This window comes from Leucoraja erinacea, chromosome 9, assembly GCF_028641065.1.
Source record: "Leucoraja erinacea ecotype New England chromosome 9, Leri_hhj_1, whole genome shotgun sequence".
Taxonomy (NCBI): Eukaryota; Metazoa; Chordata; class Chondrichthyes; order Rajiformes; family Rajidae; genus Leucoraja; species Leucoraja erinaceus.
Window position 1 is genome coordinate 29,969,649 of NC_073385.1, and position 21,845 is coordinate 29,991,493.

Genomic DNA, 21,845 nt, shown 5'->3' on the forward strand with positions numbered 1-21,845 from the left:
GGCGACTAGAATGAAGCCGCCAAGGAGATTAGTGAGAATTCTCGTGCTGTAGGTGGGTCACCAGGAGGTCCAAGTAGGTTGCCAGGAGGTCGAAGGTTCTCGTAGGTTGTAGCTGGTGCTGACCGGTGAATTTCATTGGCTCAGTGGGGAAAAGAAAGGTAAGCAGTAGTTTTCAGAATCAAGCATAACCGACCTTCAATGTTAAATGTCCACCGAGCTTCATAGCCGTGTATCTCTGGCTTATTAAAAGTTGTCTCCACTCTTTCTTCCCCGCCCCCCTCCCCCCTCCCTCCCCACTTTTAAAAGACTTACACTGTGCTAGCCGCCTTAATTACAGCGCCAACCTTCCTGTTAATCGCGGTATGTGGCTGTATCACCTTGGCTTTGCACCGTGTGAATTTTTTTGGACATTGATCCCCCCGCTTGCCCTGACCCCCGCTTGCATAATGGGCTGGTGAAAGAAGCGATGTGATTGTGTGTGTGTGCGTTCCACTCTGACAGTCATTGTTCCAGTTGCCAGTTTTTCAGGCGATTGCCGGCAACCTGACAGTTGAAACATCACAGAATGTCATGTTTATCGTGTATATCATGATTCTTTGGCATGTTTTGGAAACGGAAAATCCAGGAACATACCATAGCTAAGCAGAGATGGAAAAGGTATATCAAAGTAGGGCTGACTGTCAGTGATGAGGCCGGCTAGAAAGTAAATCATAGCAAGACTTCCATAAATTAATGAGTTCCACTGCCCCAGGTCATCCCATGAGCAATGTGTTAATGAATTCCCGGACAGGCAGGGAACATGAAAGTCATTTACTTTTAGGAGGGTAAATAATGTTGATGCTTTTTACAAAATGTTCCCCAATGCTGTTTTTGTTCAAGATATATTTCTTTGACAGGGTGGTGATATGTTACTTCTATTGAAACTTGTTCTCTGGAACTCTCCACTAGAAAGGAAGGTAGAGCAGAACAACTTGACGTCAAATATCTTTTAGACACAAGGAACTGTTTTACAAAAAAAGGACACAAAGTGCTAGAGTAATTCTTGACCTGAAATGCCTAATCTCCTGAAGGCTAGAGCATTTAGGACCAGTGATCCAGAGTCATACAAGTACGATTTGCTGAGGACCATCCTGAATGTTAAGAGACCATTCGGGACTAAGGTAGAGTCACAAATGGATGCTCGGCAGCTGTGACAAGGCTGCACGCTATCACTTCCCACAAGGCAAACCAAGTAGCAGTGACACATCACTTAAGATAAGCTCAATGCCTTTAATGCACGCTAGAAAAAGGAGAACAATTACACCCCTACGTGAGCCCTGGCAGCCTCTGACAACCCTGTGATAGTCTCTGAGGTTGATTTCAGACCATCATTTATGAAGGTGAATCCATGTGAAGTGTCAACTCAGATGGCATGATGAGTCAATGTACAGGAGAGAGCTTGAGTGGTGCCTCAACAACAACCCCTTGCTCAATGTCAACAACGCCAATGAACTAATCATTGAATTCAGAACGAATTACTTATAAAAAGGGGTTGGACAAATTTGGATTGCTTTCTCTGGAACTTCAGAGGCTGAGAGAAGACCTGAATGAAGTATATAAAATTATGAGGCATAGTTAGAGTAGACTGTCAGAACCTTTTTCCCAGGGAAGAAATGTCAAGGATTATAGAGCATAACTTTAAGGCGAGAGGAGTAAAGTTTAAAGGAGATGCGCAGGGCAAGTTTTTTTTTTTAACCTGGAAAGTGCTATCGGGGGTTATGGTGGAGGCGGTACAATTGTGGCGTTTAAGAGGCTTTTAGGCACATGGATGTGCAGGGATGTACAGTACCCTCCATAATGTTTGGGACAAAGACACATAATTTATTTATTTGCCTCTGTACTCCAGAATTTGAGATTTGTAATAGAAAAAAATCACATGTGGTTAAAGTGCACATTGTCGGAATTTGGACAATGGACAATAGGTGCAGGAGTAGGCCATTCGGCCCTTCGAGCCAGCTTGGCCATTCAATGTGATCATGGTTGATCATCCCCGATCAGTACCCCATTCTTGCCTTCTCCCCATATCCCCTGACTCCGCTATCTTTAAGAGCCCTATCTAGCTCTCTCTTGAAAGTATACAGAGAACCGACCTTATTAAAAGGTATTTTTATACATTTTGGTTTCACCATGTAGAAATTACAGCAGTGTTGAAACGTAGTCCCTCCATTTCAGGGCACCATAATGTTTGGGACCAAGCAATGGCATGTAAATGAAAATAGTCATGTTTAGTATTTTGTTGCATATCAGATTCAGATTCAGATTCAGATTCAATTTTAATTGTCATTGTCAGTGTACAGTACAGAGACAACGAAATGCATTTAGCATCTCCCTTGAAGAGCGACATAGCAAACGATTTGAATAAAAAAAATAATAATAAGTGTCCGGGGGGGGGGGGGGTGATTGGCAGTCACCGAGGTACGTTGTTTAGTAGAGTGACAGCGGCCAGAAAGAAGCTGTTCCTCGACCTGCTGGTTCGGCAATGGAGAGACCTGTAGCGCCTCCTGGATGGTAGGAGGGTAAACAGTCCATGGTTGGGGTGAGAGCAGTCCTTGGCGATGCTGAGCGCCCTCCGCAGACAGCGCTTGCTTTGGACAGACTCAATGGAGGGGAGCGTGGAACCGGTGATGCGTTGGGCAATTTTCACCACCCTCTGCAATGCCTTCCGGTCGGAGACAGAGCAGTTGCCATACCATACTGTGATGCAGTTGGTAAGGATGCTCTCGATGCTGCAGCGGTAGAAGTTCACCAGGATCTGAGGATACAGATGGACCTTCTTCAGTCTCCTCAGGAAGAAGAGACGCTGATGAGCCTTCTTGATCAGAGTAGAGGTATTGTGGGTCCAAGAGAGGTCATCGGAGATGTTGACTCCCAGGAACCTGAAGCTAGAAACACGTTCCACCTCCGTCCCGTTAATGTGGATGGGGGTGTGTGTGCCGCCTCTGGACTTCCTGAAGTCTACAATGAGCTCCTTGGTCTTCTTGGAGTTAAGGGCCAGGTTGTTGTCAGCGCACCATGCTGCTAAGTGCTGGACCTCCTCCCTGTAGGCCAGCTCATCGTTGTTGCTGATGAGGCCAATCACCGTTGTATCATCTGCATACTTGATGATGGTGTTAGTACCATGTACAGGTGTGCAGTCATAGGTGAAGAGGGAGTAGAGGAGGGGGCTCAGCACACAGCCCTGAGGGTGTTCAGGGTGAGGGTTGAAGAGGTGTGCTTGTCTAACCTCACAGACTGGGGTCTGTTGGTTAGAAAGTCCAGTATCCAGTTGCAGAGGGAGGGGTCGATGCCCAGGTTACCGAGTTTGGTGATCAGTTTTGATGGAATAATGGTGTTGAATGCTGAGCTGTAATCGATGAACAGCATTCTTACATAAGTGTCTCTGTTGTCAAGGTGGGAGAGGGCGGAGTGAAGTGCCGTTGAGATGGCATCCTCCGTACTCCTGTTCTTGCGGTAGGCAAACTGATAGGGATCCAGTGTGGGGGGTAGGCAGCTTTTGAGGTGTGCCAGGACCAGCCTCTCGAAGCACTTGGTGATGATGGGGGTAAGTGCAACTGGGCGGAAGTCGTTGAGGCTTGCCGCAGTGGAGTGTTTTGGCACTGGCACGATGGAGGTGGCTTTAAGGCAAGTGGGGACAACTGCTTGGGCAAGTGACAGGTTGAAGATGTCAGTCCAGACGTCTGTCAGCTGCGCAGCACAGGCACTGAGCACGCGCCCGGGGATGCCGTCAGGGCCAGCAGCCTTACGTGCATTAATCCTTTGCATGCAATGACTGCTTGAAGTCTGCAATTCATGGACATCAACAGTTGCTGGGTGTCTTCTCTGGTGATGCTCTGTATTGCAGCCATTTTAGTGTATGCTTGTTTTGGGGGCTAGTCCCCTTCGGTTTTCACTTCAGCATACAAAAGGCATGCTCAATTGGGTTCAGATTGGGTGATTGACTTGGCCACACAAGAATTGACCATTGTTTAACTTTGAAAAACTCCTTTGTTGCTTTAGCAGTATGTTTGGGATCATTGTCTTGCTGTAGAATGAACCTCCGGCCAATGTTTTGAGGCATTTGTTTGAACTTGAGCAGATATGGTGTGACTATACACTTCAGAATTCATGATTCTACTACCATCAGCAGTTGTATCATCAATGACAATAAGTGAGCCAGTACCTTCAGCAACCATACATGCCCTGGCCATAACACCCCTACCATCGTGTTTCACGGATGAGGTGGTATGCTTTAGATCTTGGGCAGTTCCTTCTCTCCTCAATACTTTGCTCTTGCCATCACTATGATATAGGTTAATCTTCGGCTCATCACGGTGAAACCAATATGTATAAAAATGGCCTTTATGAAAATCTGACAACGTGCACTTTAACCACATGTGATTTTTTTTCTATTACATATCTCAAATTGTGGAGTACAGAGGCAAATAAATAAATGATGGGACTTTGTCCCAAACATTATGGAATGCACTGTAGATTATGTGCAGGAAGTGATTAGTTTAACTTGGCATCATATTCTGCATGAATATTGTGGGCCATAGGGGCTGTTCCTATGTTGTACTGTTCTAAATTCCATGAAACATTCACTGTGCATTTTGGGTTCCAGCGAAAGAGAAGCTTTAATAATTATTTCTATACTAACACGTTCAAAATGGTTAAAAAAATTATTTGCCCAGAATTATGATTTCTGTTTCATTCCTACTGTATTATGGATGAATGCAGAAATTTTCATCCAGTTACAATTTCATCCATTGAGTCATGGCTTGTACTTCAGATCTTGTTACAGTCTTGTTTGCCTTATTCACACTTTAAGTCTAGCCTTTTTAATTATGAAATTATATTAGTTTGAAAGCAAACAAGAAAAATAATCAAAACTGAGATTTTCAGTTTTTGGATTAACTGTACCATTATAAACATCAAGTAATATATAATGGTAGGAGAGCGGTAATCCTGTCCAGTAAAGTTCTTCTGCCTTCATTTTTCATATTTAATTTTATGAAGGCATTGAAAATCCTATAATGAGCTCCAAAATAAAAGTCTCTGCTAACAAAGCCTTAACAATATTGCCTAATGTTTGCTTAGTCGCAAAGCATATAAAACCTAATGGAGTATGTAGAAAAATTATCACCTTTGTGAAATGCTGAACTAACAGTTGAGAAGCATGTGTGCTTTTCTTTGGAAATGGGGTAATTAATTTCACCATTTTACGTTCTGTGTAAGTGGAAGGCAATTTAACAAGGTTTGGTTTTGTTAGTACAGCTGATTGCAATTAAGTCATTAATTTTATTTTTGGTAAGAAACATTAACTATCTAGTGAATTTGAGGAAGGATAAAGTGTTATGGGGGAAATGATTTGCTGCATTGTTTACACTTTATCTAATAAATAGAATGCCATATGATTATTTTTAGACTTACTGAAACATTTGTTTAGTTATAATGCTCTTGTTCGTCATCTGGCAAGATGCATAACACCATTGAAATAATTGGTAAAGTTTATTCTATTCTTGGTTAGCACAATATTTACAATGGTAAACCAGGCCGTGAAAGGTGATCCTGTTATAAGCAGACAGGGGCTGACTTAATATGTGAACGTGATCCAGACTATTTTATTCACATTACTAGGGGAGACACATAATGCTAGTTGCCTGATATAGGACAGAGGTTAAATCTTTTGTGACTGCCTCCTTTAATTCTGCAATATAAAGCTAACGTGTTTTCTTTTTCAAAACACAAAGTGCTGATGGAACTCAGCCCTGGCAGGCAGCATCTGTGGAGAGTATGGACAACTTTCTTCTACAGCTATGAGATTTGGGGACCTACTGAAACTTCAGCAATAGCACTTTTCAAACACTGCTGCAATTTCTACATGGTGAAACCAAAATGTATAAAAATGGCCTTTATTAAAATCTGATAATGTGCACTTTAACCACATGTGATATTTTTTTCTATTACAAATCTCAAATTGTGGAGTACAGAGGCAAATAAATAAATGATTGGTCTTTGTCCCAAACATTATGGAGGGCACTGTATGTGGCCCTTGTGGCTAAGGGGATCAGGAGGTATGGAGAGAAGGCAGGTACGGGATACTGAGTTGGATGATCAGCCATGATCATATTGAATGGCGGTGCAGGCTCGAAGGGCCGAATGGCCTACTCCTGCACCTAATTTCTATGTTTCTATGCATCTATATATGTGTGTGTGTGTGTGTAATTTGGTTCCTTATTCCTTCTACGGAGATTAGGTGTTGCCAAAGGTAGACACAAAGTGCTGGAGTAACTTAGTGGGTCAGGCGGCATCACTAGAGAAAAGGAATAGGTAACATTTTGGGTCGAGACCCTTCCTCAGACCTTGGTAGAAGGAATAAGGAACCAAATTAGTATGCAGTTATTCACTTAATAACGACTTTTCAGAAATAACAAAATTCATTCAACCCATGATACCAATCTACCAGTCGGTAGCTGAGATGAAGCACTGTTGATAAGGAAAAGTGTTTTGCCCCCCGTTACAGGTTAACACCATGAGAAAGGGCGAGCAATTGTCTCAAAGCACGTTATGGTGTTCTTATGCCTTCTTATGCCATCTTAATTCTTGAGCCACATTGGCAAACTATACAGATGGCATTAGAAGCCATGTCTGCCAATGTGGATTAAAAATTGGAAGCAGTTCCATGGCTGCTGCTGATAGTACCAAATGGCATGGAGTTCCTCTTCCACCCCCTGCAGCACCTCTACTTCAGCAAACATGGAACTGAGAGCTGGTTGCAGGATTGCTTTATCTTCCTATATTGAGTGAAAGATACAGCATGGAAACAGGTCTGTCGGTCCATTGAGTCCACGATGACCATTGATCACAAGTTTATACAAGCTCTGTTATGCCACTGTCTTATTCATTTCCTACATACTAGTGCCAATTAACCGAAATAACCTGCACATCTCTGGGATGTGGGAGGAAACTGGAACACCCAGAGGAAACCCACACGGTCACAGGGACATGTGCAAACTCCATGCAGACAGCTCCCGAGGTCAAGATTAAAACCGGGTCTCTGGCAATAATTATTCCAGAAACCGTCAGGGTTTAATGCCAAAACCTTCATTTCCTTCGATATTTCCTCCCTCCTTTGAAATCCAATAGCTTTTAATGTCGCTTAATCATCAATACTAAATTTTCTTGAGCACAAAACAAACTTTCTCTTTTACTCATTTCAATGTTGGCATCACAGTTTAAAAGAAAGTCTGCATTTGGCAGAGATTGCAAGATCGTGTATTTAATGCCTGGCGTTACGTCTTTGTAGTGTGATGAATTTCTTTGAAATTCGCCTTCAAAACGCTTTGCGTTAATAGGATCATTTGATGATAGGCAGCGGAGCACTTAAAGTTCTAGCGTTGGTTTGTGAGCAGATTTGTGTGTGCGGTTTGGACCTTGGAATATAAAATGTGTACATTGTTTAACGTTAATGGGGCTTCTTTTAGTCGCTGTTATATTTCAATGCGTGGTTAATGTTGGTATTTTACGAATCCTTTTGAAATGATGATGCCTGAGAAGATTTAGTACCGTATCATTTGTGCAATCGTTCCAAAGCTATTAATTTGCATTGTGTGTGGAGGATGCTTTCAACAAGTCCCAAATCCCCCTAATGTTAAAATTAAATGAGGGTGAATGGAGTTTCGGTGCCACAGCTGGTACATTGTGCTTTCTCTGGCTTCACTGATATGCCTTGTTGGGGGAGTACAGACTTGCAAACAGCCCATCCCTTGTTCTCTCTGGGTCTTGCAGTGTCAACACGGCTCCGGGACGTTGGTGCCGTCGTCTTCACCAAGAACTTATAAATCACTGCTCCTTTTAACCCCCGGCGACAGCAGCGGGCGGCGTGAGGAAGGCTTCGACATCTGCTGCGGCGGTAGGGGAGGACAGCTGCCGCCGCTTTTGTGAGTCCCCGACGGCCCGCGGCCTCCCGCTGACCAGCGCCCGGGTCCGCGGCCTCCCGCTGACCAGCGCCCGCGGCCTCCGCGCTGACCAGCGCCCGGGTCCGCGGCCTCCCGCTGACCAGCGCCCGGGTCCGCGGCCTCCCGCTGACCAGCGCCCGGGGTCGCATGAGCACGTGAAGTCGACGTTAATGACTCCCTGCCGCTGCCTCACCAATCGCGGCCCGCTACAACCAGGCGCACACGCTGTTCGCTGCGGTCCAGTCTGTTGTGTTCAAAGATAGTCTGTTGTGCTCTGCTATAGGATCTTTGGTTGTGTTTACATAAACACCCATGGGCTGGGACGCGGGAAAGATGGGGGGACTGAAGCAGACAGAATAGATCGCACGCTATTAATTTCCCCATCTCTTCTGATTATGAGTTCCGACAAAGCTAGTTGTAATTAAACCATTTAGTTGGCTGTTATTCAGCTAAAGGGCGATGTAATAGAGTATTTGTGTGTCCGGCGCCTCGTGAGCGGACACTGCAGAAGTTGGTAGGGTTTGGCCCGCCCCCTGCCTGACCCCGCCCCCTGCCTTACATCACACTCTCCGCCCCCTGCCTGACCCCGCCCCCTGCCTTACATCAACTCCGCCCCCTGCCTGACCCCGCCCCCTGCCTTACCTCAACTCCGCCCCCTGCCTGACCCCGCCCCCCTCCCTTACCTCAACTCCGCCCTCCCCTCGCCCCCGCCCTTCTCTTACGCAGCCCCGCCCCTCCTGTGCCCGCCCCGCCCCCTGCCGCGCGCCCAGCTGACTGGCCTGACGTTTGACGGTTTGTTTCCTCCTCGATGCAGGAGACGCTCGGCCGCCAGGCACCGACGAGTTGCGTGTGGATCCCGAACCTCCCTCCCCCGCAGAAAGCGTGGAAAAGTCGTGCGAGTGCAACACCAACAACAACGAAAACTCCACAGCGAAGCAGCCGACGTACACCAAACTCATGGTGCAGACGGCGGCGGGTGGCGGGAAGCAGTGAGCCCGGGCAACAGCGTCGAGCGCCACTCATGTTCTCCTCAACACCGGAGGATCAGAGCGCTCCCACCAAGGATCCCGTCAAGTACGGAGAACTCATCGTGCTGGGGTGAGCGTTGGGCAGGGTACCGGGTTACGCCTCTTTACCGGGTGCATCTCGCATCTTATTAGGCTCTGACCTCCCCGCCTGTCTGCACTCATCCGGTGGTGACTCGTCTTCTCCGCTCACCCCCTCCCCACAGCCCCCCCCCCCCCCCACAGCTAACCCCCCCCACAGCTCACCCCCCCCCCCCCCCCCCACAGCTCACCCCCCTCCCCCCCACAGCTCACCCCCCCTTCCCCCCCATAGCTCACCCCCCCCTCCCCCCCCCTCACCCCTCCCCCCCCCTCCCCCCCCCCCCACCCACCCCTCCCCCCACAGCTCCCCCCCACAGCTCACCCCCACAGCTCACCCCACCCCACAGCTCACCCCCCCCCACAGCTCCCACAGCCTCACCCCCCCCCCCCCCCAGCTCACCCCCCCCCCCCACAGCTCACCCCCCCCCACCACCCCCCCCCTCCCCCCCACACAAAAACAGCTCCCCCCCCCCCCCCCCCCCCCCCCTCACAGCCCCCCCCCCCCATCGCACAGCTCACCCCCCCCCCACACAGCTCACCCCCCCCCCCTCCCCCCCACAGCTCACTCCCCCCCCCCCCCCCCCCCCCCCCCACAGCTCACCCCCCTCCCCCCACAGCTCACCCCCTCTCCCCCACAGCTCACCCCCCCCCTCCCCCCCACAGCTCACCCCCTCCCCCCCCACAGCTCACCCCCCTCCCCCCCACAGCTCACCCTCCCTCCCCCCCCACAGCTCACCCCCCCCCTCCCCCCCCACAGCTCACCCCCCCCCCCCCCCCCCACAGCTCACCCCCCTCCCCCCCACAGCTCACCCCCCCCCCCCCCCCCCCCCCAGCTCACCCCCCTCCCCCCCCACAGCTCACCCCACTCCCCCCCAGCTCCCCCCCCCCCCCCCCCCACCCCCCCCCAGCTCACCACCCCCCTCCACACAGCTCACCCCCCCCCACCACACAGCTCACCCCCCCTCCACACACAGCTCACCCCCCCTCCACACAGCTCACCCCCCCTCCACACAGCAGCTCACCCCCCCCCACAGCTCACCCCCCCCCCTCCCACAGCTCACCCCCCCCTCCCACAGCTCACCCCCCTCCATACAGTTCACCCCCCTCCACACAGCTCACCCCCCTCCACACAGCTCACCCCCCTCCACACAGCTCACCCCCCCCCACCACACAGCTCACCCCCCCCCCCCCACAGCTCACCCCCCCCCACACAGCTCACCCCCCCCCACAGCTCACCCCCCCCCCAACTCGCCCCCCCCATCCCCACCCCATCCCACAGCTCACCCCCCCCCCACAGCTCACCCTCCCCTCCCCCCAGTTCACCCTCCCCTCCCCACAGCTCACCCTCCCCTCCCCCCCACAGCTCACCCCCCTCGCCACAGCTTACCCCCTTCCCCTCCCTCCCCTCCCCACAGCTCACCCCCCCCCCACAGCTCACCCCCCTCCCCACGGCTCACCCCCCTCCCCTCCCCACGGCTCACCCCCTTCCCCTCCCCACGGCTCACCCCCCTCCCCTCCCCACGGCTCATTCCCCTCCCCATGGCTCACCGCCTCCGATCTCCCTCCCTTCCACCCCTCGCCCTCCCTCACCGCTGCTGCCCTCCTGCTTTTCGCCGCTCATCCCCTCCCCCTCGCACTTGACCCTCCCCACCATTCCGCCCCTTTCCCCCCTAGCCCTCCCCCCTTCTTCTCTGCCCAAACCCCACCCCTACGCCCAACCCCCTCCTCTCAACCCCTCCATCAACATTGCAGTATGTGCTTAAAAATCAGGCAAAATTATTTATGTTCACGTTTTTAAGTGAACACCAAGCAGTTATGCATTTCAATAATATTTTTTTGCAATTTAATGAACGGTCTCAATTTTCTGTATGGATGATATATTTTATTTTCCAGCTTGGAGACTTTCCCTCGGTTTGATATCTATCTATATTACTAAAAGTCTGATCTTGACCACTTCCTGTTGTTCTGTATAGTGATTTTAGAAAAAACGCTGCCACTTATGGCTGTGAGTTTTGACCGTCTAACTCACAGTCCCCCTCCGGTGCGCAGGACAAGAGGATTTTTCCCATCGATGAAAAATAAAAGAGTTATTAGTGTTTTAAAAATGTTGAGATTCTCTCTCCTGAAGGCCACGCCCTTTCCGGAGGGACTTTAAAACACGGAAGTGTTGAGTGCCTCAGTCAGTCTCTGCAAGATGGGGGAGCGAGAGGGTCACGTTTCTCAGTCTGAGCTGTGAATAACACTGAACACATGTCTACTAAACTGTGAATGGTTTTACTGACCTGTCAGTGCCCTTAATGTGGTTTGAAAATATAGTTTGGAAATGCTAAAGCTGTGTTGCCTTTGGTTTGGAAATGCTAAAGCTGTATTGTCTTTGGTTTGGAAATGCTAAAGCAGTGTTGCCTCTGGTTTGGAAATGCTAAAGCTGTGTTGCCTCTGGTTTGGAAATGCTAAAGCTGTGTGCGTTTGGTTTGGAAATGCTAAAGCTGTGTGCGTTTGGTTTGGAAATGCTAAAGCTGTGTGCCTTTGGTTTGGAAATGCTAAAGCTGTGTGCCTTTGGTTTGGAAATGCTAAAGCTTTGTTGCCTTTGGTTTGGAAATGCTAAAGCTGTGTTGCCTGATTAAAGTTACCTTGCTTGATTAAAGTTGCCTTGCCTTCTATATAAATAAAAGTCTAATCTTGACCACTTCCTGTTTGCGCTTTATATTGATTTTAGAAAACACGCTACCACGTCCGGCTGTGATTTTTGGCCATCTTACTCAGAGTCCCCCTCCGCTCATCAGGTGCCGAGGATTTTTCCCATCGATGAAAAATGAAAGAGTTATTTGTGTTTAAAAAATGTTGAGATTCTCTCTCCTGTCAATCAAGCCATGAAGGTCACGCCCCTTCTGGTGGGAGGGGGAGGGACTATAAAACCCAGAAGTGTGGGCATGGCTCAGTCTCTATAAGATGGAGGAGGGAGAGGTCACGACTCACTGTCTTTGGTGGCCTTGCACCCTGCTTGAAGTGGTAAGAAACTGCACTTGAATTTGTTAGCCTTGAGGTGGAATATTGCGTTGGGGGACCAGCCCTCCCGTGTGATGCTGGGACCCAACGGGTTTGGAGATTTCTTTGTTCTCATCCAGAATAAACTTACTTTTGAGGTTCAAATTATGATAATAATCTTTTCTAATTAACATATTCCTTTGATGTCCTTTTATTCACAGTATAGAGGGGTTACTATTGACAGTTTAATGGAAGAAAATGTGTGACAAGTCGATTAAGCACTAATAGGTTCTGATGATTTTTGAAAATTATTTTAAAGAAGGCCACAGTTAAAAGCTAGGGAAATTAATTGGATCCCCTCAATGTGATTTTAGATACAGTGCAATTGCTGCAAAATTCTTGTAAGGCTAAATAATTACTCTTAGTTGTATTGTGCGCATGAACATACATGCTATGACACTTGGTTCTTCAATTACAACTTTTTTCCAGACTAAAATAATTTTATTTTCAAAACCTAGTGATTAGCATTCTATGATTGGAGATTACTAAATATCATAAATTGTGACCTTGTTAAAGCTTTTGTTTGTCGTTCGCAATATTGCTGTAGTGAATTATCAATGCTGAAATAGAACAATGTGTCACAGGAATAGGCTCTTCAGCCCATAATGTTTGTGGTGAACATGATGCTAATTTAAACTAATTCCTTCTCCCTGCACATGATTCATAAACACTCCATTGCAACACATCTCCTTTAAAAACTTCCCCTCTCATACACAATGGCCTCTAGTATTTGACATTTTCACTCTGGGAAAAAAGATTCTGACTGTCTATGTCTTTATTAATTTATAAATTCCTGCCAGTTCTTACCTCAGCCTCCGACCCTCCAGAGAAAACATCCAAGTTGCAAGGAGCATTCGTAATAAGGTGGATGAGTTGAATGTGCAGATAGCTATTAATGATTATGATATAGTTGGGATCACAGAGACATGGCTCCAGGGTGACCAAGGCTGGGAGCTGAACATCCAGGGATATTCAATATTCAGGAGGGATAGACAGAAAGGAAAAGGAGGTGGGGTAGCGTTGCTGGTTAGAGAGGAGATTGACAGGAACACTGCAAAACACCATAGAAAGTGCAGGTCTGCTAGAATCCTTGATGTTTGTAGTTCAGAACAAAGTCCAGAAAATTGCAACTCTTGAAGACAAATTAAATTGGTGAATGACAAAACCTTTGAGTGCTCTGATAGTTTTGGCAAATTATCCATTTAATAAACTTGAAACTCCATTAATCAATCGATATATATTATATGTAATATATATTTTAAATAAATTGGGAGCTTAGTTTTATAGTAATTTCATTTTCCCCATCTTTGATTACATCACCAACCTCTTTCTTCTCTTCTAAAGTCAGCATTGCGCTATTTCACATCTTTGGGGAACCAGGTTTAATCCTGACCATTGTGTGTTGTCTTTGTGGAATTTGCAGGCTCTTTCTGTTATCATGCATATTTCATCCAGGTGCTTTGGTTTTCTTCCACACCCAAAAGTTAAGCATACAACATAATCCCACAGTACTCTTGGGTTGGCAGTTCCAGGGTTTAGACTCAGACATTAGCTGTATGGCAATACATTGTCTTCCACATTGACACGAAGGGGATCCTGGACTACTGCCTGTCCTTTCAGGTAGATAACCCATTTTTATGAAGCACTGTTAAGAGTAATCTGGGCAAGTAACTACAGCTAAGTGAAAATACAAAATAAAAGTACAGATGTTGGAGATCTGAAATAAAGTATAAAATATTGGAAATACTCTGCAGATCAAGATGCATCTGTGGGAAGAGAAATAGAGCTATCATTTCAGGTTGAAGACCCTTCATTCAGACCACAGGTAATCTTGTAGATTCTAATGAACAAATTAATTAGGAGCAGTGAATCTGAATCTTGAATTTGATCTGCCATTCAAAAAAGATCAAAGCTAATTTGATTGTCATTTAAAATCCTACTTTTGTTGTTATCGTACAGCTTGGAGACTTTACCTTAACTTTTCTGGATATATAAATTAGTTGTCAAGTCAACATTTGATTGGATAGATGTTACCTATTGGAGTTGTCATCAGTGAATTGAAGGTAAATGATTTTTAACATTTCCTTATCTGCTGCTCATTCACAGAACGTTAGGGTTTTTTTTTAAACTTAGGAAACGCTTATTTTTGAGGTTCAGGTTATGAAAATCTTTCATCCTCTCCCATTCATTAGAATTTGGACTCCGTGGGGTGGGGGTGGGGATTTTGTTGGGGAGCCCTGGAGATGTACCTGGCTTGAGACCTTATTGGCATGGCGGATTTTCAGATAACTAGGGGTTTCTCATTGACGTTGATTACATTTATTGTGATCTTCAATATGATTAAAGAATTAGAAAAGTTGTGAGATATCAGAAACATTCTCAAGCATAGAACTACTTCACTGGTTGGAGATGCATCTCAGAGTAGCAGTGTCAACATGTTCAAAGAACGCACATTTGCCGTGAAGATTCAAAAGGGAGCTTAAAGAAATACTGAAAGTTGGCAATAACACCGAATACTGAAGTGTGCATTTATTTAGCACACACAGTTGTAAAATAGATCAGGGCATTTCTCAAGAGCATTGTGAAACAAAATGCAATAATATGCACCCCAACAGTATGTTGGGGAAGATGATCAAAAAAACTAGTAAATTAGATCTCTTAATGTTATAGTAAGTTTCATGCATTGGTTTTCTTCCACACCCAAAAGTCAAGCATATAAAGTACTCCTGTGGTGCTCTTGGATAGGCACTTGATGGTTGATTGGAGGAAACAAGAGAAGGAATGGAGTTATTCCGCATCATGTAGGCTCATCATAAACCAAATGCTCCTTATTTAACGCAGTGAATTATGGTTCCATGGTTCCTTGATCAAATAAGGATCAATTTAATTAATTAATATACTTCCAGACTTGTTTCTACAGCTATTTGAAATAGAAAGCTCTTACATTTTACAACTTTATAAATGAATGTTTCCACATTTGAGTTCCAAATGACAATTTCCATGTCTGGAGACCATGTTCCTCAATTCTTCCAGCCAGGAAAAGCTATCTCTTGCATCTACCTACCAATCTCTTTTGGAGTTTTACATATTTCAATGAAATCACTTCCTTCTATTCTAAACATGCGCGACAGTGAGAGTAGGAATGGAGCGATGTGGAGGATAAATGCGTGGCTGAGGGACTGGTGCAGTGGGCATGGATTCAAGTTTCTGGATCATTGGGACCTCTTTTGGGGAAGGTGTGACCTGTACAGAAAGGATGGGTTGCACTTGAACTCGAGGGGGACCAATATCCTGGCGGGGAGATTTGCAAAGGCTACTGAGGAGACTTTAAACTAGAACGGTTGGGGGGGGGGGGCGGGGGGGGGACGCAAATAGGGAAAGCTAGCAGTCAGTGTGTGAGGCAGAAGGGTAGCACTCGGACCCAAAATGTAGGGGAGAAAGAAGAAAAAGACAATAAACAAAGAATAAGAGGGGGTGGGTTTCTTAAATGTGTATATTTTAATGCTAGGAGCATTGTAAGAATGGTGGATGAGAGAGCCTGGATTGACACCTGGAAGTATGATGTTGTGGCGATCAGTGAAACATGGTTGCAGAAGGCTGTGATTGGAAACTAAATATTCCAGGATTTCGTTGCTTCAGGTGTGATAGAATTGGAGGGGCAAGAGGTGGAGGTGTTGCATTGCTAGTCAGGGAAGATATTACAGCAGTGCTTTGGCAGGATAGATTAGAGGGCTCGTCTAGGGAGGCTGTTTGGGTGGAACTGAGAAATGGGAAAGGGGTAGCAACACTTATTGGGGTGTATTATAGACTGCCAAATGGGGAGCGAGAATTGGAAGAGCAAATATGTAAGGAGATCGCAGATTTCAATTTTCCACACATAGACTGGGAAACACATTCTGTAAATGGGCTGGATGGTTTGGAGTTTGTAAAATGTGCGCAGGATTGTTTTTTGCATCAATACATAGAAGTACCTATTAGAGAAGGGGCGGTGTGGACCTCCTGTTAGGAAATGAGACGGGTCAGGTGGCAGAGGTCTGTGTTGGGGAACAGTTCGGGTCCAGTGATCACAATACCATTAGTTTCAATATAATTATGGAGATGGTCAGAACTGGACCTTGGGTAAAATTTTTGATTGAAGAAAGGCTAACTTTGAGGAGATGCAAAAGGATTTAAAAAGAGTGAATTGGGACATTTTGTTTTATGGGAAGGATGTGGAAGAGAAATGGAGGACATTTAAAGGTGACATTTTAAGAGTACAGAATCTACATGTCCCTGTTCGGTTGAAAGGAAATAGTAAAAATTGGAAAGAGCCATGTTTTTCAATGGAAATTGGACACTTGGTTTGGAAAAAGAGAGAGATCTACAATAATTATAGGCAGCATGGAGTAAATGAGGTGCTTGAGGAGTATAAAGAATGTAAAAAGAATCTTAAGAAAGAAATTAGAAAAGCTAAAAGAAGATATGAGATTGCTTTGGCAAGTAAAGTGAAAGTAAATCCAAAGGATTTCTACAGCTATATTAATCGCAAAAGGATAACAAGGGATGAAATTGGTCCATTAGAGAGTCAGAGTGGACAGCTATCTGCAGAGCCAAAAGAGATGGGTGAGATATTGAACAATTTCTTTTCTTTGATATTCACCAAGGAGAAGGATATTGAATTATGTGAGGTAAGGGAAACAAGTAGAGTAGCTATGGAAACTATGAGATTCAAAGAAGAGGAAGTACTGACACTATTGAAAAATATAAAAGTGGATAAGTCTCCAGGTCCGGACAGGATATTCCCTAGGACATTGAGGGAAGTTAGTGTAGAAATAGCAGGGGCTATGACAGAAATATTTCAAATGTCATTAGAAACGGGAATAGTGCCAGAGGATTGGCGTACTGTGCATGTTGTTCCATTGTTTAAAAAGGGTTCCAAGAGTAAACCTAGCAATTATAGACCTGTTAGTTTGACGTCAGTGGTGGGCAAATTAATGGAAAGGATACTTGTGGATAATATATATAAGCATCTGGATAAACAGGGTCTGATTAGGAACAGTCAACATGGATTTGTGCCTGGAAGGTCATGTTTGACTAATCTTCTTGAATTATTTGAAGAGGTTACTCGTGAAATTGATGAGGGTAAAGCAGTGGATGGTGTATATATGGACTTCAGTAAGGCCTTTGACAAGGTTCCTCATGGAAGGTTGGTTTAGAAGGTTCAATTGTTGGGTATTAATGGTGGAGTAGCAAGATGGATTCAACAGTGGCTGAATGGGAGATGCCAGAGAGTAATGGTGGATGTCTGTTTGTCAGGTTGGAGGCCAGTGACTAGTAGGGTGCCACAGGGATCTGTGTTGGATCCACTGTTGTTTGTCATGTACATCAATAATCTGGATGATGGTGTGGTAAATTGGATTAGTAAGTATGCTGATGATACTAAGATAGGTGGGGTTGTGGATAATGAAGTAGATTTTCAAAGTCTACAGAGAGATTTATGCCAGTTGGAAGAGTGGGCTGAAAGATGGCAGATGGAGTTTAATGCTGATAAGTGTGAGGTGCTACATCTTGGCAGGACAAATCAAAATAGGACGTACATGGTAAGTGGTAGTGAATTGAGGAATGCAGTTGAACAGGGATCTAGGAATAACTGTGCACAGTTCCCTGAAGGTGGAATCTCATGTAGATAGGGTGGTAAGGAAAGCTTTTGGTGTGCTGGCCTTTATAAATCAGAGCATTGAGTATAGAAGTTGGGATGTAATGTTAAAATTGTACAAGGCATTGATGAGGCCAATTCTGGAGTATGGTGTACAATTTTGGTCGCCCAATTATAGGAAAGATGTCAACAAAATAGAGAGAGTACAGAGGAGATTTACTAGAATGTTGCCTGGGTTTCAACAACTAAGTTACAGAGATAGGTTGAATAAGTTAGGTCTTTATTCTCTGGAGCGCAGGAGGTTAAGGGGGGGTACTTGATAGAGGTCTTTAAAATGATGAGAGGGATAGACAGAGTTGATGTGGACAAGCTTTTCCCTTTGAGAATAGGGAAGATTCAAACAAGAGGACATGACTTGAGAATTAAGGGACAGAAGTTTAGGGGTAACATGAGGGGGAACCTCTTTACTCAGAGAGTGGTAGCTGTGTGGAATGAGCTTCCAGTTGAGGTGGTGGAGGCAGGTTCGATTTTATCATTTAAAAATAAATTGGATAGTTATATGGACGGGAAAGGAATGGAGGGTTATGGTCTGAGTGCAGGTAGCTGGGACTAGGGGAGAATACGTGTGCGGCACGGACTAGAAGGGCCGAGATGGCCTGTTTCCGTGCTGTAATTGTTATATGGTTATAAGGGCTAATCCCAATCTGTCCTCATCGAAAAATGTCTAATCTATTCTGTAGAAATATGGAACTGCAGCTGCTGCTTTACAAAAAAGGCACAAAGTGCTGGAATAAATCAGTGGGTCAGGCACAGTCTCTGGAAAACATGGATAGGTGATGTTTCTGGTTGGGACCCGTGTTCAGACTGATTGTGGTTGGGGGGGGGGGGGGGGGGGGGGAGAGAAAGTGGAAAATGGAAAATAGAAATTAGATGGGGCCAGCAAAGCCTGTCAAGTAACAGGTTGATATAGGTGAAGAAAGATTTTAATAGACTGATGGTTGGACAAAGGCCAGGGAGGAAAAGACTGAAGATATGAGACATAAGGATTGAAGAATTATGATTGTGAAACTAGAGGTAGGAAGGGAGGGGAGAAATAGGTGTGAGTCCAGGTGGGGCACAGGTAAGAAACATAAAAACATAGAAAATAGGTGCAGGAGTAGGTCATTCGGCCCATCGAGCCTGCACTGCCATTCAATATGATCATGACTGATCATCCAACTCAGTATCCCATCCCTGCCTTCTCTCCATACACCCTGATCCCTTTAGCCACAAGGGCCACATCTAACTCCCTCTTAAATATAGCCAATGAACTGGCCTCAACTACCTTCTGTGGCAGAGAATTCCACAGATTTACCACTCTCTGTGTAAAAAATGATTTTCTCATCTCGGTCCTAAAAGACTTCCCTCTTATCCTTAAACTGTGACCTCTAGTTCTGGACTTCCCCAACATCGGGAATTAATCAGGAGAAAGGAGAGGGAAAGAAATAGGGAGACGTTGATAGTAGTTATCTAAAATTGGAGAATTCAATGTTCATACCGTTGGGTTGTAAACTGTTAAAGCTGTATATGAAGTGCTGTTCCTCTAGTTTGCATGTGGCCTCATTCAGGTACTTTCCCCAGCAATCTCATGCAAAGTAACTTTCCTCCCTCGTCTCCATTCTGGGGTCTAGCACTCTTTCCAGATGAGACAGAGGTTCACATGCACTTTCTCCAATCTCATCTACTGCAACAGGTGTTCCAGTGTGGCATTCTGTGCGTCGGTGAGACTAAGCCAAACCGAGTTGAACGCTTGCACTCGGTCCACCAAGGCCATCTGGAACTCCTAGTTGTTAACCATCTAAATTCCTCTTCCCATTCCCAAACTGTCCAGGGCTTCTCCCATTGCAAGGAATGGAACAGTGCCTCATATTCCGCTTGTGTGGTTTGCCTCCTACAGGGCTTGTATGGTCCTTGAAAGTCCTGGAATTTGAAAATTCACTTTTTATGATAAAAGTATTAATTCATAGAGAGTAATGTGGCATTTTTTCATCGGTTATAATGCGTATTTTATTAAAAGTCAGGAAACATTGCAAGATATGTTTGTCTTTGTCGCCTATTTACATTTTTCTTGCCTGCTTTGTCGCTGAGAATAAAGACATTGAAGAAGCAGGAACGCGAGTCTTGTCCAGGGTTACAGTGCTGCCGGAGCTCACCGGAGCACTGCTCCGGCACCTCTGTTTTTAAAAAACCCAAAGTAAACGGCGGGGAATTTTAACTAGCAGGTGTGTGGTCGGGGTAACCTAGTTAAAAGATGGGGAAGGGGACGACCCAACACTACTGAGGTTCCTTTGTAGGAGGGGAGGAGCAGTAGGAACCAGCAGAATCAGACCACGTGCTGTCTGCATCGTGGAGGTTGTGGGCCTGGTGCTGAGCTTGGAAATCTGGTGAGGTGACGGTTCTGGCCCGCTGATGGCCGGTGGAGAGGTGAGGGTTGGCGGAGTCGACGGTGGAGGCCCGTGGGGGGGCTGGAGTAGAGATACTGGTCGGCGGCAGCAGCATCGGTGGTCCCGGGGGGACAGGGGATAGTGACCAGCTAGAATCGTGTTTGACCCCCTTGGGAGGACTAGCTTGCCCCCCCCCCCCCCCCAAGCAAAACCTGAAATGACACCCCTGTTTCCCTGAAAATCATTGTCTGTGCATCAGAGCATACAAGTAACACAACAGAAAACAAGGTCTCAACTCCAAATTCCAATGGGCATTTGGCAATTTTATGAACTATATCAAAGGTTCATAACTTTGAAGGAACTTTGAGTTGAAAGTTGATTTTTCTGCTGTGTTCTTTGTACCAGAGGTGTGCAAAACATGATTTTCAACCAAATCTGAGATGACGACCAGCCAACCTTCTTTCTTACCTTTAATTGGCACAGAACCGAATCATCCAATAGCAAGCAATTTATATACAAGTCTCCGGTAAACCATCAATGTCTGCTGGATTTTGGTCCGTGAAAATTGACCTTGCAAGTCCTTGAATTTACAGCTGTTCCAAGTGTACGAACCCTGCTCCTGGAATGAACATTGAATTATTTAAATGTAGGTAACTGCCACCCCCCCCCCCCCCCCCCCCCCCCCCCCCCCCCATTGCTTCCTCTTGCATCACAATTCGTAGATCTTTTTGTCTCCCACCTTCTGTCATTTCACCTCTGCCGTTTGTCCAACCATTACCTATCAACCGTATCTGCCTATTATTTGTCAGTCCTTTTCCTGCCCCACCTCACTTCCAGCATTCCTCAATCCCACACCCCACCACAATCAGTCTGAAGAAGGGTCCCAGACCCAAATATCACCTGTCCATATTCTCCAGAGATGCTGCCTGACATGCTGAGTCACTCCGGCACTTTGTGTCTTTTCTCATCTATCCTTACTGTCATCACTTAACTTGACTTGATTTATTTTCCTTTGTTCCTTTGTTGCCTCCTCGCCTTCCTACCTAGCTAGTTATTGTCAGAAAACCTAAGACATATACAGCTGTGAGCCTGATCTTTTGAGCATTCCATTCATAACAGCCTAGCAGCCTCAAAAAACCTATTTAATCCTATTTCTAATGTTCTTTAGACAATCTTCGCTGCATGCTGATATGTCTACGTCAGTCTGTTTGGCGTTTAGAAGCATACCTGTTGGCTACAACCCTATCTTGCACTGGACTTCTGCCACTAATTAAGATTTTCCATGACTTCCTGGGTGCTCCTCCAAAATATTGTGTGGTTATTTCCCAAGTGTTTAGGGAAGAATTTTCAAAGAACTAATCTGCATCAGTTATGTTGTCATATTGATTGGGTTATCTGAGGTAGGTGTAAACCATATGAAGAAGTGTTCAATTTTTCACTTCTTGAAAGGATGGATTAAATATACATTGATGCAGGAGTAACCTACTGATCCAAACCATAGAACTTTATAGAACCATCTACGCTACAGCAAAGAGTAAGCTTACAGATTCTGGAGTTCTTTATGAACCAATAAATCGTATTCAACATGTTCTGATACAATTATGGCAGAATATAATGAGTTGGGTTTAATTATACACAACTTCATTGTACATTCAGTTCA

General features: G+C 45.7%; 1 protein-coding gene across 2 annotated transcripts in view; it reads left to right on the forward strand.

Moving 5' to 3' along the window:
- LOC129700189 (E3 ubiquitin-protein ligase pellino homolog 2) overlaps window positions 1-21,845 on the forward strand; it is a 106,374-nt gene that overhangs the window by 53,280 nt on the left and 31,249 nt on the right. For both annotated transcript variants that reach the window (XM_055640463.1, XM_055640464.1), the window contains exon 2: window positions 8,791-9,074. In XM_055640463.1, coding sequence (XP_055496438.1) covers window positions 8,998-9,074 — 77 coding nt within the window. In that variant the 5' untranslated portion in view covers window positions 8,791-8,997. The remainder of the gene's footprint in view (window positions 1-8,790; window positions 9,075-21,845) is intronic.